Here is a 19,007-nt window from a genome sequence, read left to right as displayed (position 1 = left end):
AAACAGGTTTGTAAGACAGGATGTTTCCAGAGTCCATCAACAACCAAACCTGGAAAAATATGATCATAATGTGGAAGAACTTAATGCCACTCTGTCACAGTTCCCCTTTGCTTAGCTCCACATGCACAATATCCTGCAGCAGTGACGTACCAGTCACAGCAGCTGCTGGGAAATAACAGCTCCCTTATAGACGCCCAGTGAATCTGCATTTGGACTTAGAGCTGTCGGCTGTTTTGTGTCGTGTTGGAATATTTTTGGTTTTCATTTAGTTTGGCTTTATTCCCTCATTTTTTAACTCTGCTTTTTTTGACCCACCCCGCCCCCAACCAGTCCTCCTGCACCTCACTTTGGTTCTGCCACATTATTCTTCCTGTTAGAAGGGAGCTCTTCCTCCCCACCAATGCCACGTCGATAGGGGACCGTCTGATACTGTGATATCTTAACTGATCACAGAGGGACTCAAACCAATTCATCTCCAGTCTGATTCTGTAAACAAGGTTTCATATTTTTCAAGTTTGGCTTCCAGTCAGCGCCTCACCGTGTGTCTCAAATATGTTTGTACATATGGGTCAGACTTGTGCACAGGTGTGCTCGTGTTCTCCCATCAACTTTTCTTTCATAAACTTTCTTAGACCTCGTTACGCCTCAGCACAGTGTTTATAGATGTGAATACTGCAGAACCGAGTAGAAATGCAGGAAACTTTGGAAGTTCATGAGCTCTCAGAGTAACCTGAGTGCTGATGAAGTCTGCAGGAAAATAACTATGACTAAGCTTTTATCGGACGGAGTTCCTGCAGGGTTATCACTCTCAGTTCGGTAATGGGGATGTAATTGAGTTGTACTCAGCCACAGTAACAACATCAGCGGGTTCTGTTCAGTGTCTGCGATCCACAGAGGATTAGGTTTTGGAGTGGATGTGAGGTGATGTCACGGGTCTGATCTGAACCCCATCGGCTCACGTTAAGATAAGAACCAGGCTAAACGAGTCACGTGGACGCAGAGAGACGAGGTTAATGCGCAGATACCGAGCTTCTTCCTGATGTGGACTTTTTTGATAAGACAAAAATATGATTTAAACCTGAGTGCAGATTCAAAGGCTTTAATGGATCGCTTGCAAACACACATTACAGCCAGTTTTTAAAAGCCTTGTGCTGAACTACAAAGGTAAACTCAATGTGGGACAGAAACATTTCGGCTGGAGGTGGTACTGCAGAAGTGTCCATGATGTTCTGAGCGGCTCCGTGTGGAGAGGTTCAAATATCTTAGAGTCCTGGAATAATGAAGGATGAGAGCGACAGACGGTCTGTTGTGGTGAAAAGAGAGCTGAACGTGAAGGTTGATCTACTTTAATATGCCCACCTATCGGCTGTGGAAGTCCATGTCATGTAGATATGGGCGCATAGTGCCCCGAGAGGTTTCATTAAAAGATTAGGTTGATTTAGAGGAACAACCTTTACTCCAGAACTCTTTTTTCCGACAGAGATCTGCCTCACTGAAATGAAAACTGTAAGTGTCACATTTAGAAGAGTCTGGAGTCCGCTGTGCACAAACAGCCTTTATTTTTATTTTGTTTTTTTAATAAAAAGATTAACGTGAATTATGAACAGCTGATGGTCCTCTTTTCAAATATGGAAAACAGACAGATTTCAATTAGAAGCAATTTTTAGAAGAATAGAAAATTAGAAATGAGATTAAATCAGAGAGCTGTCAGCCTCTGCATCAGTGCAGGTACTAGCTCAGCCTGGATGTGAAAGAGAATAAACAACCCTAAATATTTAAAAAAAAAAAAAAACCCTCCCAAATACTGATCTAGAAATTTCCAGACTTTGATTTTGGGGGCTTTGTGGGACCCAGTTCAGTTGGTAACAGTCCAGATTCACCATTTATGGGTTCAATGATGGATAGAAAGGAAATTCTTCTCTTTCCTTGAACTGCGAACACAGTAAATACATTTAAAACTGTAATGAAAGAAAGAGAACAATAAGAAATAAAAATGGAGCTGCTAGTCCCGGGCCTCCTCTGCCCGGCCTGGTTAGAAAGTCCAACATGGCTTCCTGTCATTGGTCACTCATAGTGGAGGTCCTCGTGGGTACTGAGGCAGAGAGCACGCCATATTACCCGCCTGGGAACATCTAACAGGGTTCTAACACCACACACATCATCTAACAAGTTTCCTGCCAAGTTTGGTCACGAGGTCAGAGGTGGTGAGGTGGAAGGGTCAAAGGTCACCAACTTGACTGGGGTGCCTAAAATGTTTGAATTTTATTTGCCAAATTAGGTGGAGAATTATCAAGAGTTTAAATTTTTCTGCTTTACGTGATCGGAAATCAGAACTTTGGATTTTGGGAAATAAACAGTAATTTAGCAGCTGTTAGACTGATTACTTCATTTTTGAGGGGAGATAAAAAAAATTTTTAATTCTGTTTATCTGCAATTAATGTAACCTCAGGGAGTTTACTATAACAACCCAGACTGGGCTTTCCAGGTGACCTTGACCTTTAACCTTTCAGATCCACTTATCAATGGCGCTGTGAGCCGAGGGTCTGAGATTATGTCTGAGTCTATTTTACACTTAGTGCTGCCTCGTGCCATCAAGAAAATCCATTTCAAACCCGATCAGGGCCTTCAGATCAATTTCCGCGCACACCCGAGGCAGAATACAGAATCTAAAGGCCCAGGGGTCAAAGGTCACGCCTTATCATATCGAAACTATGCAATAAGTCAGCAGGAAGCAGCGGAGCTCACTTGTCACCTTAGCATTTATATCGAGAGTCCAGGACTGCACTGGGACTCTTTATGGAGTTTGATGGGGACAGATGAAGGACAGGAAGCGACTCTGTCATAAAGCAGTAATGATGATGATGATGGTGGCGTGGTGAAGAGCACACCTCCAGGCATGCAGAGGGAGCGGGGGATCAGTTACACGGCTCTGCAGACTAATGTGGTCATTAAGAGGTGAAGCTGAGCTCAACCTCAGTGAGAGCTTCATCACCTCACAGAGGAAGAGGAGCTGCTGATCGTTCATGTTTCAGTCAGTGAAGATGAGACAAACACAAAGACTCCAAATCTTCTCTCCTGACTCTTAAAGTTGCACGTTTACAAATTCACAACTTTGACCAGAACATAGACTGTATATAAAAGATGATCTACACACATTTTGGACCTTTATGGCCATCTTGCTCTGTTGGAGCCACATCTCCGATCCCTCTCCTCATTTTTAAATCTCACACAAACACTGAAGGGCAGAATTTTTAATCACCTTAAAGAACTGAAACATACATGTGTGTATATTTCAGCCGTGACCACACCTCTCTCATATACTGAAAGTAAAAATACACCTGCTCTCCTCCTGATGTATATGATTATGATCTTTACTGAAGCACAAGCTTCTCAAATAGTCTGCAACAGTCATATTATTTAATAGATAACTGCATGAAAACAGCACAAACAGTCCTGCAGTTCAGGGTCTCCAACTATCTGACAGAAACACAGGAGGGGGATGCAGATGCTGTCTGAGGGCAGCTGGAGGCTTTTAAATAGAGACAAGATATGAAAAAGGTGTTTGCTGACTCAGGTTTGTTCCTTTAACTTTATATAAAATGATTAAAAAGTGTAACAGCGGTATGTTACCAGAATGGTGAGCCAAACCAGCTCCAAGTGCTTCAAAGGACAAAAATGGTTTAAATTCAACCAAAAATAATTGTAATTGCTCTTTTCTCTCAGAGTGGGATTTGGGTCACATTCACAGTTTGGTGGTCTGCAGCAGCTGTTTTCAGCAGCCTGCAGCTAAATATGAGCCCAGCAGCACAGACACGTTTCACTGTGGAGAATCCTCTTCCTCACTTCCTCCCAAGTGTAATGATGCCGCGTGGGTCAAGGTTATCTCCGCCCAGCACACGGTCATCGAGCAGGGAGAGCGCCATCATGAACACGGCTGATAAAATGAGTCACGCTCAGTGTTTAAAATACAACAGGCATCTGTAATCAGGGCAACGGGGGCCTGATGAGCCAGAGGTGTTTAAATATGTGCGTATTAAACTCGAGGCCAAACTCAGACTAACACCACAGCCAACAATGCTCGACTTCTTTCACACAAACACAGACCAGCCTGCAGGCTGCACCTCTTTATGCCCTAATAGTATTATAAACCTAGTATTTCTGACTGTTTATCATCTATTACCATCACAAATAGAAAGTTGTATGTATCACATAACATTATTCCTGCAGTTTAAGAAACTAATGCCCAGTTAAATTTCACTTAATCATCAAATCACAAATCAAACAGTTTTTTCAAGGTGCTCAAAGTAAAGATCTTACAATATTAAAGAGAAAACCTCAATACAGTGTATCAGCAAGCACTTGGCGACAGTGGGAAGGAAAAACTCCCTTTCAACAGGAAGAAACAACCTGCAGAACCAGGCTCTGGAAGGGCTGACCACCGTTTGGGGTGAAGGAAGAAAGACAGGACAAAAGGAGGTCAGTCTGCACATACGTTACATGTGATGTATGTGCAGACTGACCTCTGCCTTTCTGTCAGCTGTGATTCATTTCTATGCTGATGACAGACAGATAAACCTGCCTATTAGACCCTCTGACACTCGCAAACTGAGTCGGCTGCTGAGAATCTTTAGCATCTGGTTTAATGGTGATCTAAATCTTTGGACAGTCACACAGCAAAACTAAGGCAATAATGTTTTTATTTCCATTAGGAAGCTAAAAGGCATCCTGCAGTTATTATAACAGCACAGTCCAGACCTTTCACCGATGATAAACATGTTTTATTTTGGAGGAGCTGTTTGGTAAATCTCTTCTTTTACTTGATGTTTAATAAAGTCACGTGTAAACATGAGCCTGCAGACACCACCGTGCAGATGTTCAGTACTTGTATTCGTCTCTTGTTGCCCTTCATGTTGAGCCGTTTGACGTACTTTGGTTCTTAAAGGTGTTTTTCAAACGTGCTCTAAAAATACTAACTTACCTTCACAGAAGTACTTCACCCCAGCGTGGCCTCAGTTTGTGAAACGCTGATGTGCGCTGCACTTTACACCAAAGATTAAAGGTTGAATTTCTGTTTTCATCTGTCGCGGTGCTTAAAGTTACGTCTCTTTATCTCTAATGTCTTATTCCATCCTTGCATTTGCTTTCTTAGATCATCATAAAGATTATTAAAAAGAAACTGGAGGTTAATATTTGTTTCCTTCCTGTCCAACAGTGTGTGGATGTGTGATCATGAGCTCTGTGCACTGAAGCTACCTTTGATCATCCTCCGATAAGCCGCCGCTGCGTCTGTTCTGACGCACTCTGGGTGGACGTGGGACGGTCTTCGTCACTTTGATTTCACCTTCAGCCTGAAAAAGAAGAAAAAGACGACACAAACAGCTTTCAGTCTTTGGTTTCTGAACTCTTTACGATCGCAGTAAAGAGTTTCTTTATTAAAACTCTGAGTTTAATACGACTGATCTTCAGAGGAACAAGTGAAAAAAGAACAGGGAACAGTCGTAGGTCCACACACAGTCAATCATCAGCGCTCAAACTGTAACAGGATAAATCACTGTAATCTGACTTTTTACAAAGCGTCCCAACCTTTCAGAAAACATCCCAAAGAAGCAAAAGTTCTCTGTGAAGTTTTGCAGCAGCCTTTTAACCTCTTCCTGCTGCAGCGTCCCGTACCTGGCTCAGGTGTGACGTGTACCTGTACGTACCCTGGGCATTGTCAGGAGGAGGTGTCCGGTGCTTTGGGACCTCTGAGCCGTCGAGCTGTCGGGCTTCACTTCGGCCGGCAGAACCACCTGAAATATCTGCAGAGTAAATTATTCACAACTTTAATTAGTAAGATTAATGCGCTGATCTGGCACCGACGCCATCCCAGTGTGTCAAATGACTTTAATCATTAGCGGGTCTTTTTATAGGTACGCTTTCCAGAAAGGACTCGAGAGAGAGTGACCAGAATAGCTCCAAAACAGAACGGTGGCGATCAATCACAGGAGAGGAAGCCTATGGAAACCAGAATCAAGCATGTGGGACGTCAAATCGGGCATAAAATTGGACTTTTTCATTTAATTCAATTTGATTATGAGGGGGAATGTGAGGAAAGCCACACTAAGGAGGAAAACTCTTCAGCTGCAGAGTGTGAGACGTGTCTGATGTGATATACACTCCTCACAGATGGCTCCTCCAGTCAATTCTCCCCGCTCTTCTCAACGAGTTTGTATTAAAAACGAATTTTGAAAGCCCGGACTGATGTATCACTGCGTAAATCACCCCGCCCGTCCAATCAGGACGACCTCTGGCACACAACAGCCATCCATAAACACTGTAACAGCTTGAAGTGCAGCCATGACATTCAGGAGTCTGGCAGCGAGAAGAAGAACTCAGAAGCTGCAGGGCTCCGAATTCATGAGGGAAAAAAGTTCATCGTGTGGTGAAACAGCTGTTTAACCAGGCTTAAAGCAGCAGAAGTCAATGTAAAGCAGCAACATCTGGGGCTGAAAACGACGGCTGCAGTTGTATACAGTCTTCTCTGAAGACGTGAGAAAAGTCTTCACAGGACTCTCTGCAGCCGTGAGAAAAACTGAGTCCACCGCATCTGCAGCAGGAATGACTAACTTCTCTTTTTCAGTACTGACAGTGATGTGATCAGTGCTCACGTCACTGTGGAGGAGTCTTGGCCCTTTTTTACAATGTTGGTTCAGGTCATTGAGGTGTTCATGGTCAGCTCACTAACGTACATCTTTACTACTTTCACAGGAAAGGATTGCTGGAATAAACAGAACTGGAATAAACTACTATCAAGGTTAGAGCGTGCAGTGCTCGGAGAAAAAGCAGAAACCCGAGAACTCTGCATGTTAGCATCTTAAGAGTTCATGGCAGTACAATTAGAAAAAGGCTGAACAAGTTTAGCTTGTTTGGAGGGTTACAGGGAGAAAGCCTCTTCTCTTTAAAAACAACATGGCAGCACAGATTAGAGACGAGACAAAGTGGAGATGTTTGGAAACCAAACAGTTATCAGGACAGACTGTCGGCATGGTGGAGGAGGCTGATGACTCGAGCACCTCGCAGTCACAGCGTTAACCATGAACTCCTCTGTATGCCAAAGTATTAAAGAGTCAAATATGAAGCTTGGCTCAAAGTGAGTCATGCATCACGCCATGAACACAAGCACAGCAGCAAGTCTACAAAGAAAAGAATCAGAGTGTTGCAATGACCCAGTCAAAGTCCAGACCTCAACCTGAGCTGTGCATAAATGAATTCACTCAAATCTCAATGAACTGAACAACTGCTGTAAAAAAGGTGGGCTAAGATTTCTCCACAACGATGTGAGAGACTGATGAAGTGATGATTACTGCAGGTTATTGCACTGAAAGTGGTTCGACAAGTTTCACGGGATGGAATCGGTTTTTCACACATGGCTTCTGCATTTTTTAGTTGTTAAATAAATGACACACCTAAATATGTCAGGTGCTGTTGTTCATATGACTGAATACATATGCAGTAACTGTTTTCCTCAGAAATCAATTCCTAAAAACATAAATAAATTAGCAGCTTTGAAAGACGTGGGAGAAAATGCAGTGGATGCGCAGGACGGAGGCTCCTGTCACAATAAACCTGTCAGACTGCAGGAAACCTCCAGCAGGGCTGCAGCGGCTCCACTTCTGCTGCAGGAGACTTGACTGATTACTGATCGTGAAGGTGTGTGCTTGAACAGAGCACATTTGTGGTGCATTTGTTCTGGACAGCTGCCATTTTTACAGAGAAAAAAAAACAGTTTCCATCTGGGAAATTAATTCATAGTAGGCATATTAAAACTCTTTCCAAAAATACCGACGTCACATAGGTTTGATGATTCAGCAGATTCTGGAGGCCTGTTATGTTCTGTAAATCTGCTCCTCCATCTATCACACGTTCCCGCTGCTCCCAACAAGCAACATCACAGCAGTCAGTCGTCCGTACATCCTCCACACTGCAGACAGATCTCTGCATTAACAGGCAGTGTTTCAAAACACAGCGGAAAACTGAGATTGTAGGAGAAAAAGAGAAGAGCTCGAGGAGGTTTGGTCAGAAGTCTCACTTTTACTACTTTATAGCAGCTGGGTGAGCTCCTCACTGCTCCATGCGTTACATGATGATATGGGCCACACACCTTTACAGTTCTTACATGCTACCTGTTTATTTAACATTTGTCTTCCTGGTTTTATTCTTCTTCCTTTGTTTGTTTTACATTAGCATGCTTAATATAACTAAAGGTGTGCCACAGGGTTCGGTTCCAGGACCACTGCTATATTTGATGTATGTTATATATTTTTACATATATAAACAATCCTGGATATTATTGAAGTTTGTTTTTATTTACATTCCAACTTTTTCAGAACTCTCTTTGTATTTAGGAATTAATACTGATGACCCTCTTCTTCAGGTCACATTCAACTGGTAAATGAAAGTCGGGCTGTCCTTTGAGATGAAAACGAAACTTCTTTCTTGCACTTTCATGGCAGTGATGGATTATGAACATGTTATTTATACATGTGCATCTTCAATGCTTTCATATGCTGGGTCTGTCGTGAAGCACTGAGATTTATTACCAACCTTAAAGCTCTGTATGTAAACTATGTGCTTGGGCCCACACGTTCTGCAAAGACACTTAAAAACACTTAACCTTAAAAACATTGCAGATTTTTAATGTAAATAGCTGTGTTACTCTGATTTAGTAAAAACATGTTGCACACGTACACTTATGCTACCTCTGCCAGTCACCTCAATGTCAAAATATGAAGCTACTGTAAACATACACACAGATTTTAGAAGCACCAACTTCTCAAAATTAATCATATTTTTCATCAGCGATTGAATTTGAAAACTTTAGTTCTCAGTTTCTGTTTGCAGACAGAAATATGTGCATTCATCTCAGACCTTCTCTGGCTTTGTGGTGCTGCTGAAAGGGGAGCTGCTCCAGTTTGGTGTCGGCCTGCAGCGAGTCTGCTGCTGCCTGCAGTCTCTGAACTCCTCACTGTGAGAAATCAGAGCTGCACTATGCAGGACATACTGCTTGGTAAGTGCTTCCTGTAAACTTTAGAGGCCAACAGATATCTGCAGTAAGTACAAATACCTCAAACTGCAAGTAACATGTGCACAGTTACCTCAACTCAGCAACACGGGAAAAGATTTGCTGATTTGTTCGTGTTTGTGCTCCTAGAGCCTTCAAAATTCACAGGTTTGAATCCCAGAGCAACATGGAAATACGTTTAGGAAAATCTTCATCAAGAACTACTGTCGCAGTGCCCTTGAGCACAAGGACCTTCACTGGCTGACAGCAGCAGTCTGTGGTTAAACTGGCCTGCTTCCAGTGTGAATGAGAGGAGAATGAAAGTGGAGTCTGGAGCTCTGAGGACACGAACCGGTAACAAACAAAGTGAACAACCAGAGGAAAGCAAAGACAAAGACTCAGAGGTCTGACTGAAGATCGAGGTGAAAACAGCAGCAGGTGTAGGAGCAAAGACAAAGACAGGAAGTCACGTCAGAATCTAACCTTCAAACAGGAAGTGACTAAGACACAAAAACACAGAGACATGAACATTAAATATGATGACAAACATGGGGAAAAACGACCAATCTAAGAGGCACCGACCAAGAACTGTGCACAAAGAGCTGCTTCTGAATATTTACTATTATTATTCACTTTTCTTTGGTTTTAAGATGCACAGCAGAGTTTGGACAGCTAAAATTCTCTTACACTCGTCCAGGTAAAAATTTCACATTGTACTGAGTTGGCTGTGACATGTTTTCACTGCACTGAATCATTTTCTTATTCGTTTCTGAATGTGATGAATCTCGATTTTTGGTGCCAACAGCATGAAAGCAAAGCTCCAACCTGCCTCGTATGAAAGGCTCAGGCTGCTGCTGGTGTCATGAGGTGGGGGCTATTTTTATGCTCAAGCTGAAAGCATCTCTCTTTGACTGTCTCACAGTAGTCACATGGCCTCCACAGTCACCACGTCTCAGCCCAGCAGAGCAGTGTAGGGCTGTGGTGGAACGAGACATTCACTTTAAGGATGTGCAGCTGACAAATCTGGAGAAACTTTGTGCTGCTGTCATAAAAATATGAACCAAAATGTTTGAGGAATGTTTCCAGCTCTTTGACGAATCTACGCCACGAAGTATTCAGACAGCTCTGACGGGAAAAAGTGTCCAATCAGGTACGAGTAAGGTGAGCGTAACTGTGACTGTGAATATCTGCATGATGGAAACGGTGGTGAGTGAGGGTCTGAACAACAAACTTAACAAGCTGACAAAGACTTAATGACTGACTCTAAGTGGCTGCTGCTGCCCTTTATGATGGAAAAAGCCCCAAATTAATGGATTTGTTGTAAAGTTCAGAGTGTGCAGCCAAAACTACGCACAGGCTAAACTTCAAATTAGGCATCACCTAATCTGAAAGGTCACCAGTTAATCTGAGTATAAAAATAAAAGCTTTACAGCGCACCTTTCCCTTGACGCTGACTCTGGCGTACGACGGCTGAACGTCCACATCGATCAAAGAGGTGTCCATGTGTCTGTGCAAAGAGGAAGGTCAGTCATTATAAACACAGACAGGTACAGACGCTGATCAGCTGATCGGGTGGAGAGTTTTGGTCGGACATCTAAAAGCCCGTCTCTGTGAAAGAAGCACCGTGATGGGTTTTCCAACCTGAGCTCCGACCACAGTTTAAATCAATTTGACTCGATGTGGCTGCGGTAAATCGGATTTGGTGCAAACAGCCACCACATTAGACAGAAACCAGCTACACAACACACACGAAGACAAACCATGACTAGACACAGATCTCATTTACAGCAAGAAGTTACATTTTAAAATAAAACGAGGTACAGCTTTTTCCTTTATCGATATCTAAGGTTCAATATTATTTGACAAAACTGAGAGTAACTCTGTGTCTCACCATTAAATATGGATTGATAAAACAGGTCTGTTCGCTCAGTCCATTTGAACCCCTATTTAAGACATGATTAGTTTTTAACTTTGATAAATGAAGCTGCAGAGAGTTTGTGCTCCTACCTGTAAACTTCCAGGTCCAAGATAATCGTGTTGTTTTCTTCATCTTCTGTTAGACAGAAATCCAGCCTGTTAACAACACAGAGAGCAACAACCCAGATGTTCAAACCAGGACACATGACACTGATTCTTAATGTAAACACTGCTATCTACACCGTGCCTCCACAGACTGTATATAATAGATGGACAAATTATTATGAAAGCTCAAAGACAGAGTTTTTGTCACCACGATGTTCATTTTTGGAGCCATAAGTGACAGATGACTGAAGATAAAGTCCGATCAGTAGACTTCCTGTTGGTGCCTTCCAGTCCTGTGATTCTAGCTGCGATACAGACATCAACTTAAAATCCAAACAGGGTATTTAGTTAAAACCATGCAGGCTTAAAAAGGAGAAAATTAGCTGTGGAGACCCAAACTGTTGTTTTTTTTTTTGCAGGAGGCTGTAAATGTGTTTCTTTTTGCTCTAAAGTTGGATGTTGTGAGACGACCCTGACGGTGAGGTTGGTCAAACCCACATTATTTTATGGCTTAAACTTGTTTCTGCAGCATGTGACGTTCCCGGCCACTCGTGTGCATCTTTACTGAGCTGGCTGCTACGAGACAGGCTGCCGTGAAGCACGGCGTGCTGTCGCCCCGCTGCAGTAAGGTGATATATCACATAAAGCATATATTCCTGACCCGAGCGTGTCCTCAGCTCAGATTACCAATGAAATCAGGCGCGCTTTAAGGCCTCGACCCCTGTGGCCTTGCTCATGATATAAACCATTTGGATAATGGAGGAGGAGCGGGGTTGCCTGCAAGCGTTCATGTTTTTCCCCAACAGGACGACAGCAAGTGGACCAGAAAAAGCACCTGATAAGTTTTCACCTGCCTCACTGAGCCAAAGTAAAAACATGACACATATGAAGAAGAACTGTGATAGAAACTGTGGACCTGCAGCGCTTTCCTTTATAATTGTTTCCAAAATACAAATTGAACCTGTTGATCAGTCAGGGCTTTAAAATGTTATACTTAAAGATCTGATCCCAATCATCTATGCAGCAAGTTGTCATGTATTGCTTCAACAAACATGCCATCACAGTGAGGATGGAAAACCTGCTTCTGTTTCTCGTTTCGTACTTGGGCTCATTGATATTCAAGACTCGTCCGTCAGCAGTGATCAGCGTCCTCGGGGCCTTCGGCTTCTTCTCTTTCCCCCTGCAGAGAAACAGCGCAGTGTGAGCAGATCACAAATGAAGTCAGGGTGTTTAAACAGTGGACTTACAGGTGACAGCACCTGGAGTCATAGTACCTTGGAGATCAAAGATTGCCCTCCCCTCCAGGAGCATCCTTAGAAAAAGAAATATAATGTGTAATGGAGTATGTTTGTGTAGGCTGAAGCCTGGAAACACAGCAGTGCAGGCACCTCGAAGGCTGAAAGTCATGAAGTCAGTATGAACGTAGTTTAACCTGCCTAACACAGGGTGAAGAACCCCTGCAGGTTCAACACCAAGCAAGATTATGTGGAATAATCTGAAAAACAACAACAACAAAAAAAGAAACTACCGATTAATCTGAGTGAGCCTGAAGAGGCGTGAGCCAAAAAGTGGTAGCTGCAATATAAAAGGGCAAAAGAATGAACGGTTCAAACAGGTATGATATAAAAGCTCTAAAAGTGTGATTTTAAAAAAAGGTGCTTGCTAACAAATTATTCTCTTCACTTGTCCTGAAAACTGAAACAAAACTTTTAGCTTCATACAGAAATATCAGATTAACATTGGAAATAGCTCATCAAAATTATAAATAAAAGTGGAAATTATTATGGAAGTTAAAAATATGAAAAAAGAAATTAAATTAGCGGCTAAACATGAAGTATAAAAATTTTAAATAACTACATAAGATTGTGAAAAAGCGCATAAGTTGAATTTGCCAGTTAAAAATACGGATAAAGAAATGAAATAGCTAAACACTTAAACAGCTAGCTAAAACCATTACCAAATGAAACATAAAAAACTGGAAATTATCAGCTAAATGTTTTGCTAGCAGTAAAACCGTTTGCTAAGTGTAGCTTAACAGTAGCTGTAAGCTAAAATTATTAGCTTATTATTATTATTATTATTATTATGGATGTGGAAAAACTAAAGACTGAGAAAAGTCCCAGAGTCATCCCTTCGGTGTGCTCTCATCACCATCTGCCGCACAACCGGTCGCTCAATTAGCTGCGAGAAGCAGACGGCGACACGAGCGCTGACGGGGAAACACACACCTCATATCAGCCTGTCTATTAGGCCCACCGAGCAGCAGATGAACCTGTCAGCAGTCCAGGTGGGTGAGTGTTTAGCGCTCTGCAGAGGGTCGGCCGCCGCGACCTCCGCAGCCGTACATCAGCCAAGGAGAGGGAGGGAGGCAGGAGAGGGGGCGACGGCGTGCTTGAGGAGGCTTCGATGTGCTGAACCGGAGGATGTCAGGTCGTGGTTTTTATTGGAGTGGTTGGCTGGAGCGAGCGATAATGAGTCTAAGTGAAACTGTGGAGAAGCCTCGTGGTCATCTGTGTGACGGCCCTCGAATTGTAAGAGTCGAATCAGCGGGGTTCAGAAGGCGAGGTCGTCACATGGGTCATGCAGACTTCAGAGAGTTCCTGGAAGTGCTTAGCAGGTCTCTGAAATGTGTGAATATACAGAGAGAGGGTGAATGCTGCCTCTGTGACAGTGCTCTAACTGTTAGGTTTATAAATGGACGCTTTATCTTCTCGGTTTGTTTTTATAGCTGATTAGACAGTTTTACTGATTTGGCCCATCTGATTGTTTCAGGTGCACAAACTGCTTCCACTCAGGATCCGAGGGCTCCCTAAATGGTTCAAAGTGAGCGTGAAAGTGATGATTTTAGACTCTAAGAGCTTCATGTTGGGCTTTCCTTCAGCATCAGTCGGGGTTTAATGACGCGGGACTCTGACTTCCACTGGAGTCCAAAATTATGACTGCTTCCTTCTTATTTCAGTCACTTCCTGGATGTGGTGGTGTTAGTCTGAGGTGAGGCTGACAGAAATTATCCAAACAGAATGAGCATCTCCATCACTTTCCGTTCAAACAGCAGCTTTTCCCTCGATGCCACATACCGTCGACTCGTCAAGGTCCCAGTGTGGCTGCCTGAGCTGTAAACCCATAACTTCTATCTTTTTAAGGGTGCATCTGTCAAAGAGCAGAGTAATGGGGACGTCAGAGGTGACAGTTCTAGAGCTGAGGGCGATCTGTTCAGACAGCGCTCAGTTAGCCGTGCGGCCCGCAGAGAAGTCCAAATCCATGCCGGATTCACAGCTGCATTCCCCACGCGGAGGACAGTAAGGTGCTGCAGCACCTCTGAACCCAACATCTGTTTGCTGCTGTTACAGTGACACACAGCACACGGGCAAAGTCATCCATCATAGAGGAGCTGTGAGAGCCACAGACCACGATTACACAACAGCTCAAATACAGCTCGACACCAAGAAGACACCAGCACTGAAACAGATCAATATTTTAAGGTAACTTTAAATTGTTGGGTCGCTCCTTAGAATATAAAGCACCTGAGGTGACTGTTGTCATTTATCAACATATGAATAAAACTGAATTGAATTCAAATTCATTGGAAGTGGAAAAAGATGGACGGATGTTTGGATGTGCTCTGTGCAGCTTTTCCAGTTTGAGGTTTGAACTGTAAAATGGACGTTTAGGTGTTTGTGTTTTCTTATCTGGAGCAAACTAAACGCAGACACAGTGTCGTTACTCTACTGCTTTACTCTGTAAACAAAAGACAACAGTGATCTTAGATATCTGGTTTCAGCATCACTGTTTTGGTTCACTTTAACTGCTCCGAAGTCATCATTTTACCTGCATCAGGTAGAAAAGACTCTGACAGTGAACTGCTTGTAGCAGAAAACAGGCGCACTGGTGCATTTAGTGGTCTCGTTAGTTCCCTGTAGAGTTGGAGGAGATGAAAGAGGCTAAAAGAGGGTCAATAACAAACTTAGGGCTGTCTATACTGTCATGAATAAACACCAGCCAGGCAACATCTCTGTGTGGTGTTTTCCCTCCTCTCAGACGAACAGAGCAGCCATTTAACATGGGCCCGTCTCCCGGCTGACCTTATCGCAGAATCCACCTCAGGACCAGGAAATTCATCTTTCCTGACAATCCGGTGACGGCCCAACTGCACGCATCAAGTCAGCGCGCTCTGACAGCCGTGCGTGAGGAGGCGGTAAAAACGGCAACGCCGTGTCAACCTGATTTTCTGCTTGGACAGCGCGCTGGCCAGGGATGCTGCTGTGATGTGGATAAGTAGGTGGACTATCACCTGTATCACACCAGGATTATCCACAGGTGTAACCTCACATCTTCTAAATCCAACCGTCCTCAGCAAACGACTGAGGCTGGATTACATTTATCGGCATACATTTCAAGACTGTGCAGATTTAACATCTCACATAACAAATGAAGAGGAGAGGATGTGACAGAAGCCCGACACGCTGAAACACCTCTGGGCTGATGTGAGGCGTTTCCTGTGGGCAGAGATTAAGCAGCGGGACACTTCCACAGTGTTCGTCATACACAGCTCAGCTGTTTGTGACTCTGTGGCTCGAGGTGTTATGAAAGCTAAACGCTGTGAGTCAGCGCTGCGTCCACAGGTCAGCGAGACGAGCGGACGGTGGATAGAAAGGGTTTTTTTAAACCTTTGCCTAAAGCGGAAAAATGACCAAGTAAAGCAGATGTGTCAGGCCTCGCTGTGCAAACAGCCAATTTATTACAGCATCCACTGATCCTGGACCAGCCTCAGTGCTGTGAAACCTCGTTTTATCCTGAGATATATTCTCTGTTTACGTCACAGGAGCCACGACGGCAGAACTCAACAAGTTTTACTGAAACACAAAGTCTGATGTTTCTGTGCTGCCTGGAAACGACACCCAGCTCTTTGTTTAAGATCACAGAGGAAATTATTGACAAGATTTTCAAAAAAAACTGGAACTTAGTTATCCAGTAAGACCTCACAGTTTCTCTCACTGGATAGAAAAGCTTTTATTTATGTTGACAAGAATCCACAGAGCCTGTCTGTTTCTCAGATTACATGAGGTGCTGCATCAGTGCTTATTTTGCATCTTATTTAGTGATTAAATAGCTCAGAAATTAGAAAACAAAAAGTACTTTTCATCTTTAAGGCTTTATAAAAAACAAGCACAGTGATGTAAGGATTAAAGGCTCTGCTAACATCGTGATGTGGAGCTTGAACCATGGAGGCTGTCATAGCGACATCTGCACAGACCTAAGGCCAGCGCTGAGCTCCTTCATCTCTTTACGAGGCTGAAGATCTCGGGGGTAACGAGCATACTATGAATTTAAATCCTGCTGATGATGCTGGCTGGAAGAGTTATTTTATTGGCAGTAATCCTGACTTATATCTCTGAAACACTCCAAAGAATAAAAAAGACACACTGTCATTGTAACATCTGCATTTTTTCACATCGTCACTTTAAAGTAAACGAAGAGAACAAAGTTGGAGGAATGACCATGTGACAAACATGCTTACGTGCATTTTAACTGTAATGAACAGGTGGACAAATAGAATCACTGGAGCTTTTTGGCCTTCTGTCCTCTAAGAGACGCTGAATGTTTTCCTGGTGACCAGAGGTGCTGATTTAATATTCAGAGCCTGCAGCGGGGTTCATCGCCCTGTGAACTGGAAGCTCGGAGCGACCCCAGAGGAGCAGGCTTTGTGTGTTTATTATTCTGCACGTCTATTACATGTCAAGTTTCTCTGGATGGTCTCTAATCACAGCTACAGTTCTGCCTCCACAAGACCGAATCATGGAAACAAAGAAGAGCGAGAATGAAAATGATATTCCTCAAACCACGAGGATCTTCAAATGACTGCAAACAGGAAGGAAAAGGGAGGAATTCAACCTTCACCCAAGGACACTGCAAGGACCTGAGGAAGGTAAAAGCTCCACAGAGGACAGACAGTCAGGATCAGAACAACAGTCAGGACAATCTTTTTAAACACAGAGGCACTGAATGAAAACCTCATTAAAGTGTCTATATCCTTAAAAGAAGACACAAACTAAAAGTAGGCGGAGCTGTGTGCCTCTGATTACCATATTAGGGATATCCGCTCTCAGTGACATCACACAGATCCAAGTGTTTATTACCATCAATTCATCCATTTTATTCTGCTTATCTCTATTCAGACATGGACAGATTTTACTCTCCTCAGCCACCTCCTCTGATTCTTCCAGGATGACAAAAATCCTGTTCCCAATCCAGTTGAGACACAAGCTCTCCAGCACATATTAGTCCCGTCCAGGGTCTTCACAGGGAGACAGGCGTGGAGACCAGCTGGCAACCTCCAGTCTACAAACTGATGTGTATTTGCTGACTACCTGAGAGTGGTTGCTGAAGGTTGCTGGCAGTCCGGAGAGTAAAATTAGTCACAAAGTGGAACGCGATGCTACACTGAAAACCTCCGTCCTACTGCTTTGGTGCTAGCAGACTGTCACTGCCACCGGTCTCTCACATGGAAGACATCAACCTGGCTGCAAAAAACTCACAAAGCTGTAATGAAGTCGTAAAAAGTGCAACACAAACCACACACATGGTTACAAAAATCTGTGATTTTCCAGCTAATCTGCACCATTTTTCTCCCACAGAGGAGCGTTCACTGTAAACTGAAATAATCAGCATTTCTGAGCCTCTGCACTCTGACTGGGCTGCTCTCAGTGAGGGAAACCTCACAGCTGCAGGCTGATATCAGCATACTGACAGGGAAACTGTGTGTGTGTGTGTGTGTGTGTGTGTGTGTGAGTGAAAGACAGAAACACTTTGAGAAGCAGATGTTTAACACACTACACATACTCAATTAACACCCTGGTAAGAGGGTCACCTTACAGGTGAGCACTAATTACAGCAAAATAATTAGACTCATGACAGACCAGCGCTGTAATCTGATTGGTGTACAAGCAGAAGACACGGGTGGCTTGGACGAGTAGGGCCACTGCAAAGGAAACAGTCAGCAGCTATATTTTAAAGAGAGTTCGTGTATAATCAGCTAATCACAGCTCATCAGATTAACACAGGTGCCTGAAATCAAAGTCCTTTTACAAGCACGCCTCTGCCATTTTATCAGCAGTTAGTCTGAAGCCTTCACCTAACAGCAAAGAGAGAGAGCTGTAACTTTAATTTGTCCGGAGTGTGTTTAAAAAGTGTGGCTTCTGTACGGTGGCCCTGAGAGGTCAAATCCATTGCAACTTAAAAAAACACCATCAAATACTAAAATGCTGCAAAATCACACAAAACACAGCAGAAGTGTTTTTGGGGAGACAAAAACGTGTCGGACCGGCTGCAGGAGCGACAGGCTAACAGTAAACAGCTAATAGTAAACACAGTATTATATGAATCATGTGATTGAAACACACACAACCTTGCAGCTTCTTCTTACTTTACACTGATGAATCATCAGTGTCTCCATCCTTCATGTTTTTCATCGTCACTTCCACAGCTGGGATTTTGTTTGTTTGTTTGTTTGTTTGTTTGTTTTTAATCTCCGTTGTTTTTTTCTATTTCGTTTGTGTTTTGTCTGCTTTTGAAGTATTTTTCTGTTTGCTGGTGTTTTCTTAAGTTCCAGTACATTTGACCTCTCGGGGCCACCGTACCTCTGGTCCATGTTCACACATATATATATATATAATATATTATATCATATAAAGAATAAAATCTATAAACAGGAATTTAAAGCAGACCAAAAGGAAGCTCAGTATTCACACAGTTAATTTTTCTGTGCTGTCAGCTCTGAAACTGACGGGACTCAAACCGCCGTCATTTCACCCACACGACTGATGTGACGAACCACCGGCTCACGCTCTACAGCCGTCTGACATCAACAACATCCACAACATCAAAACCACGAACACGTCAGCAAATCTGCCCTGAAACACCTCAAAATGCCCCAGTTATGTCTTTA

The 19,007-nt window shown here is 43.2% G+C and overlaps 1 protein-coding gene across 9 annotated transcripts in view; it reads right to left on the bottom strand.

Moving 5' to 3' along the window:
* The window catches only part of dnaaf11 (dynein axonemal assembly factor 11), a 45,428-nt gene that overhangs the window by 17,427 nt on the left and 8,994 nt on the right, over positions 1 to 19,007 (bottom strand). For 8 of the 9 annotated variants that reach the window (XM_085440111.1, XM_085440113.1, XM_085440119.1 and 5 more), the window contains 5 exons: positions 12,165 to 12,242; positions 11,048 to 11,113; positions 10,478 to 10,547; positions 5,703 to 5,798; positions 5,254 to 5,348 (listed from right to left, as the gene is read on the bottom strand). In XM_085440111.1, the coding sequence (XP_085296237.1) occupies positions 5,254 to 5,348; positions 5,703 to 5,798; positions 10,478 to 10,547; positions 11,048 to 11,113; positions 12,165 to 12,242 (405 nt within the window). The remainder of the gene's footprint in view (positions 1 to 5,253; positions 5,349 to 5,702; positions 5,799 to 10,477; positions 10,548 to 11,047; positions 11,114 to 12,164; positions 12,243 to 19,007) is intronic. The other variant, XM_085440118.1, reaches the window with a different exon arrangement.

This window comes from Copadichromis virginalis, linkage group LG18 (assembly GCF_057382275.1).
Source record: "Copadichromis virginalis isolate Kocher_CV1m ecotype Utaka linkage group LG18, C_Virginalis_male_GT1.1, whole genome shotgun sequence".
NCBI classification, from domain to species: Eukaryota; Metazoa; Chordata; class Actinopteri; order Cichliformes; family Cichlidae; genus Copadichromis; species Copadichromis virginalis.
Note: the sequence above shows the minus strand (reverse complement) of the source record. Positions and strands in the feature narration are given on the sequence as shown.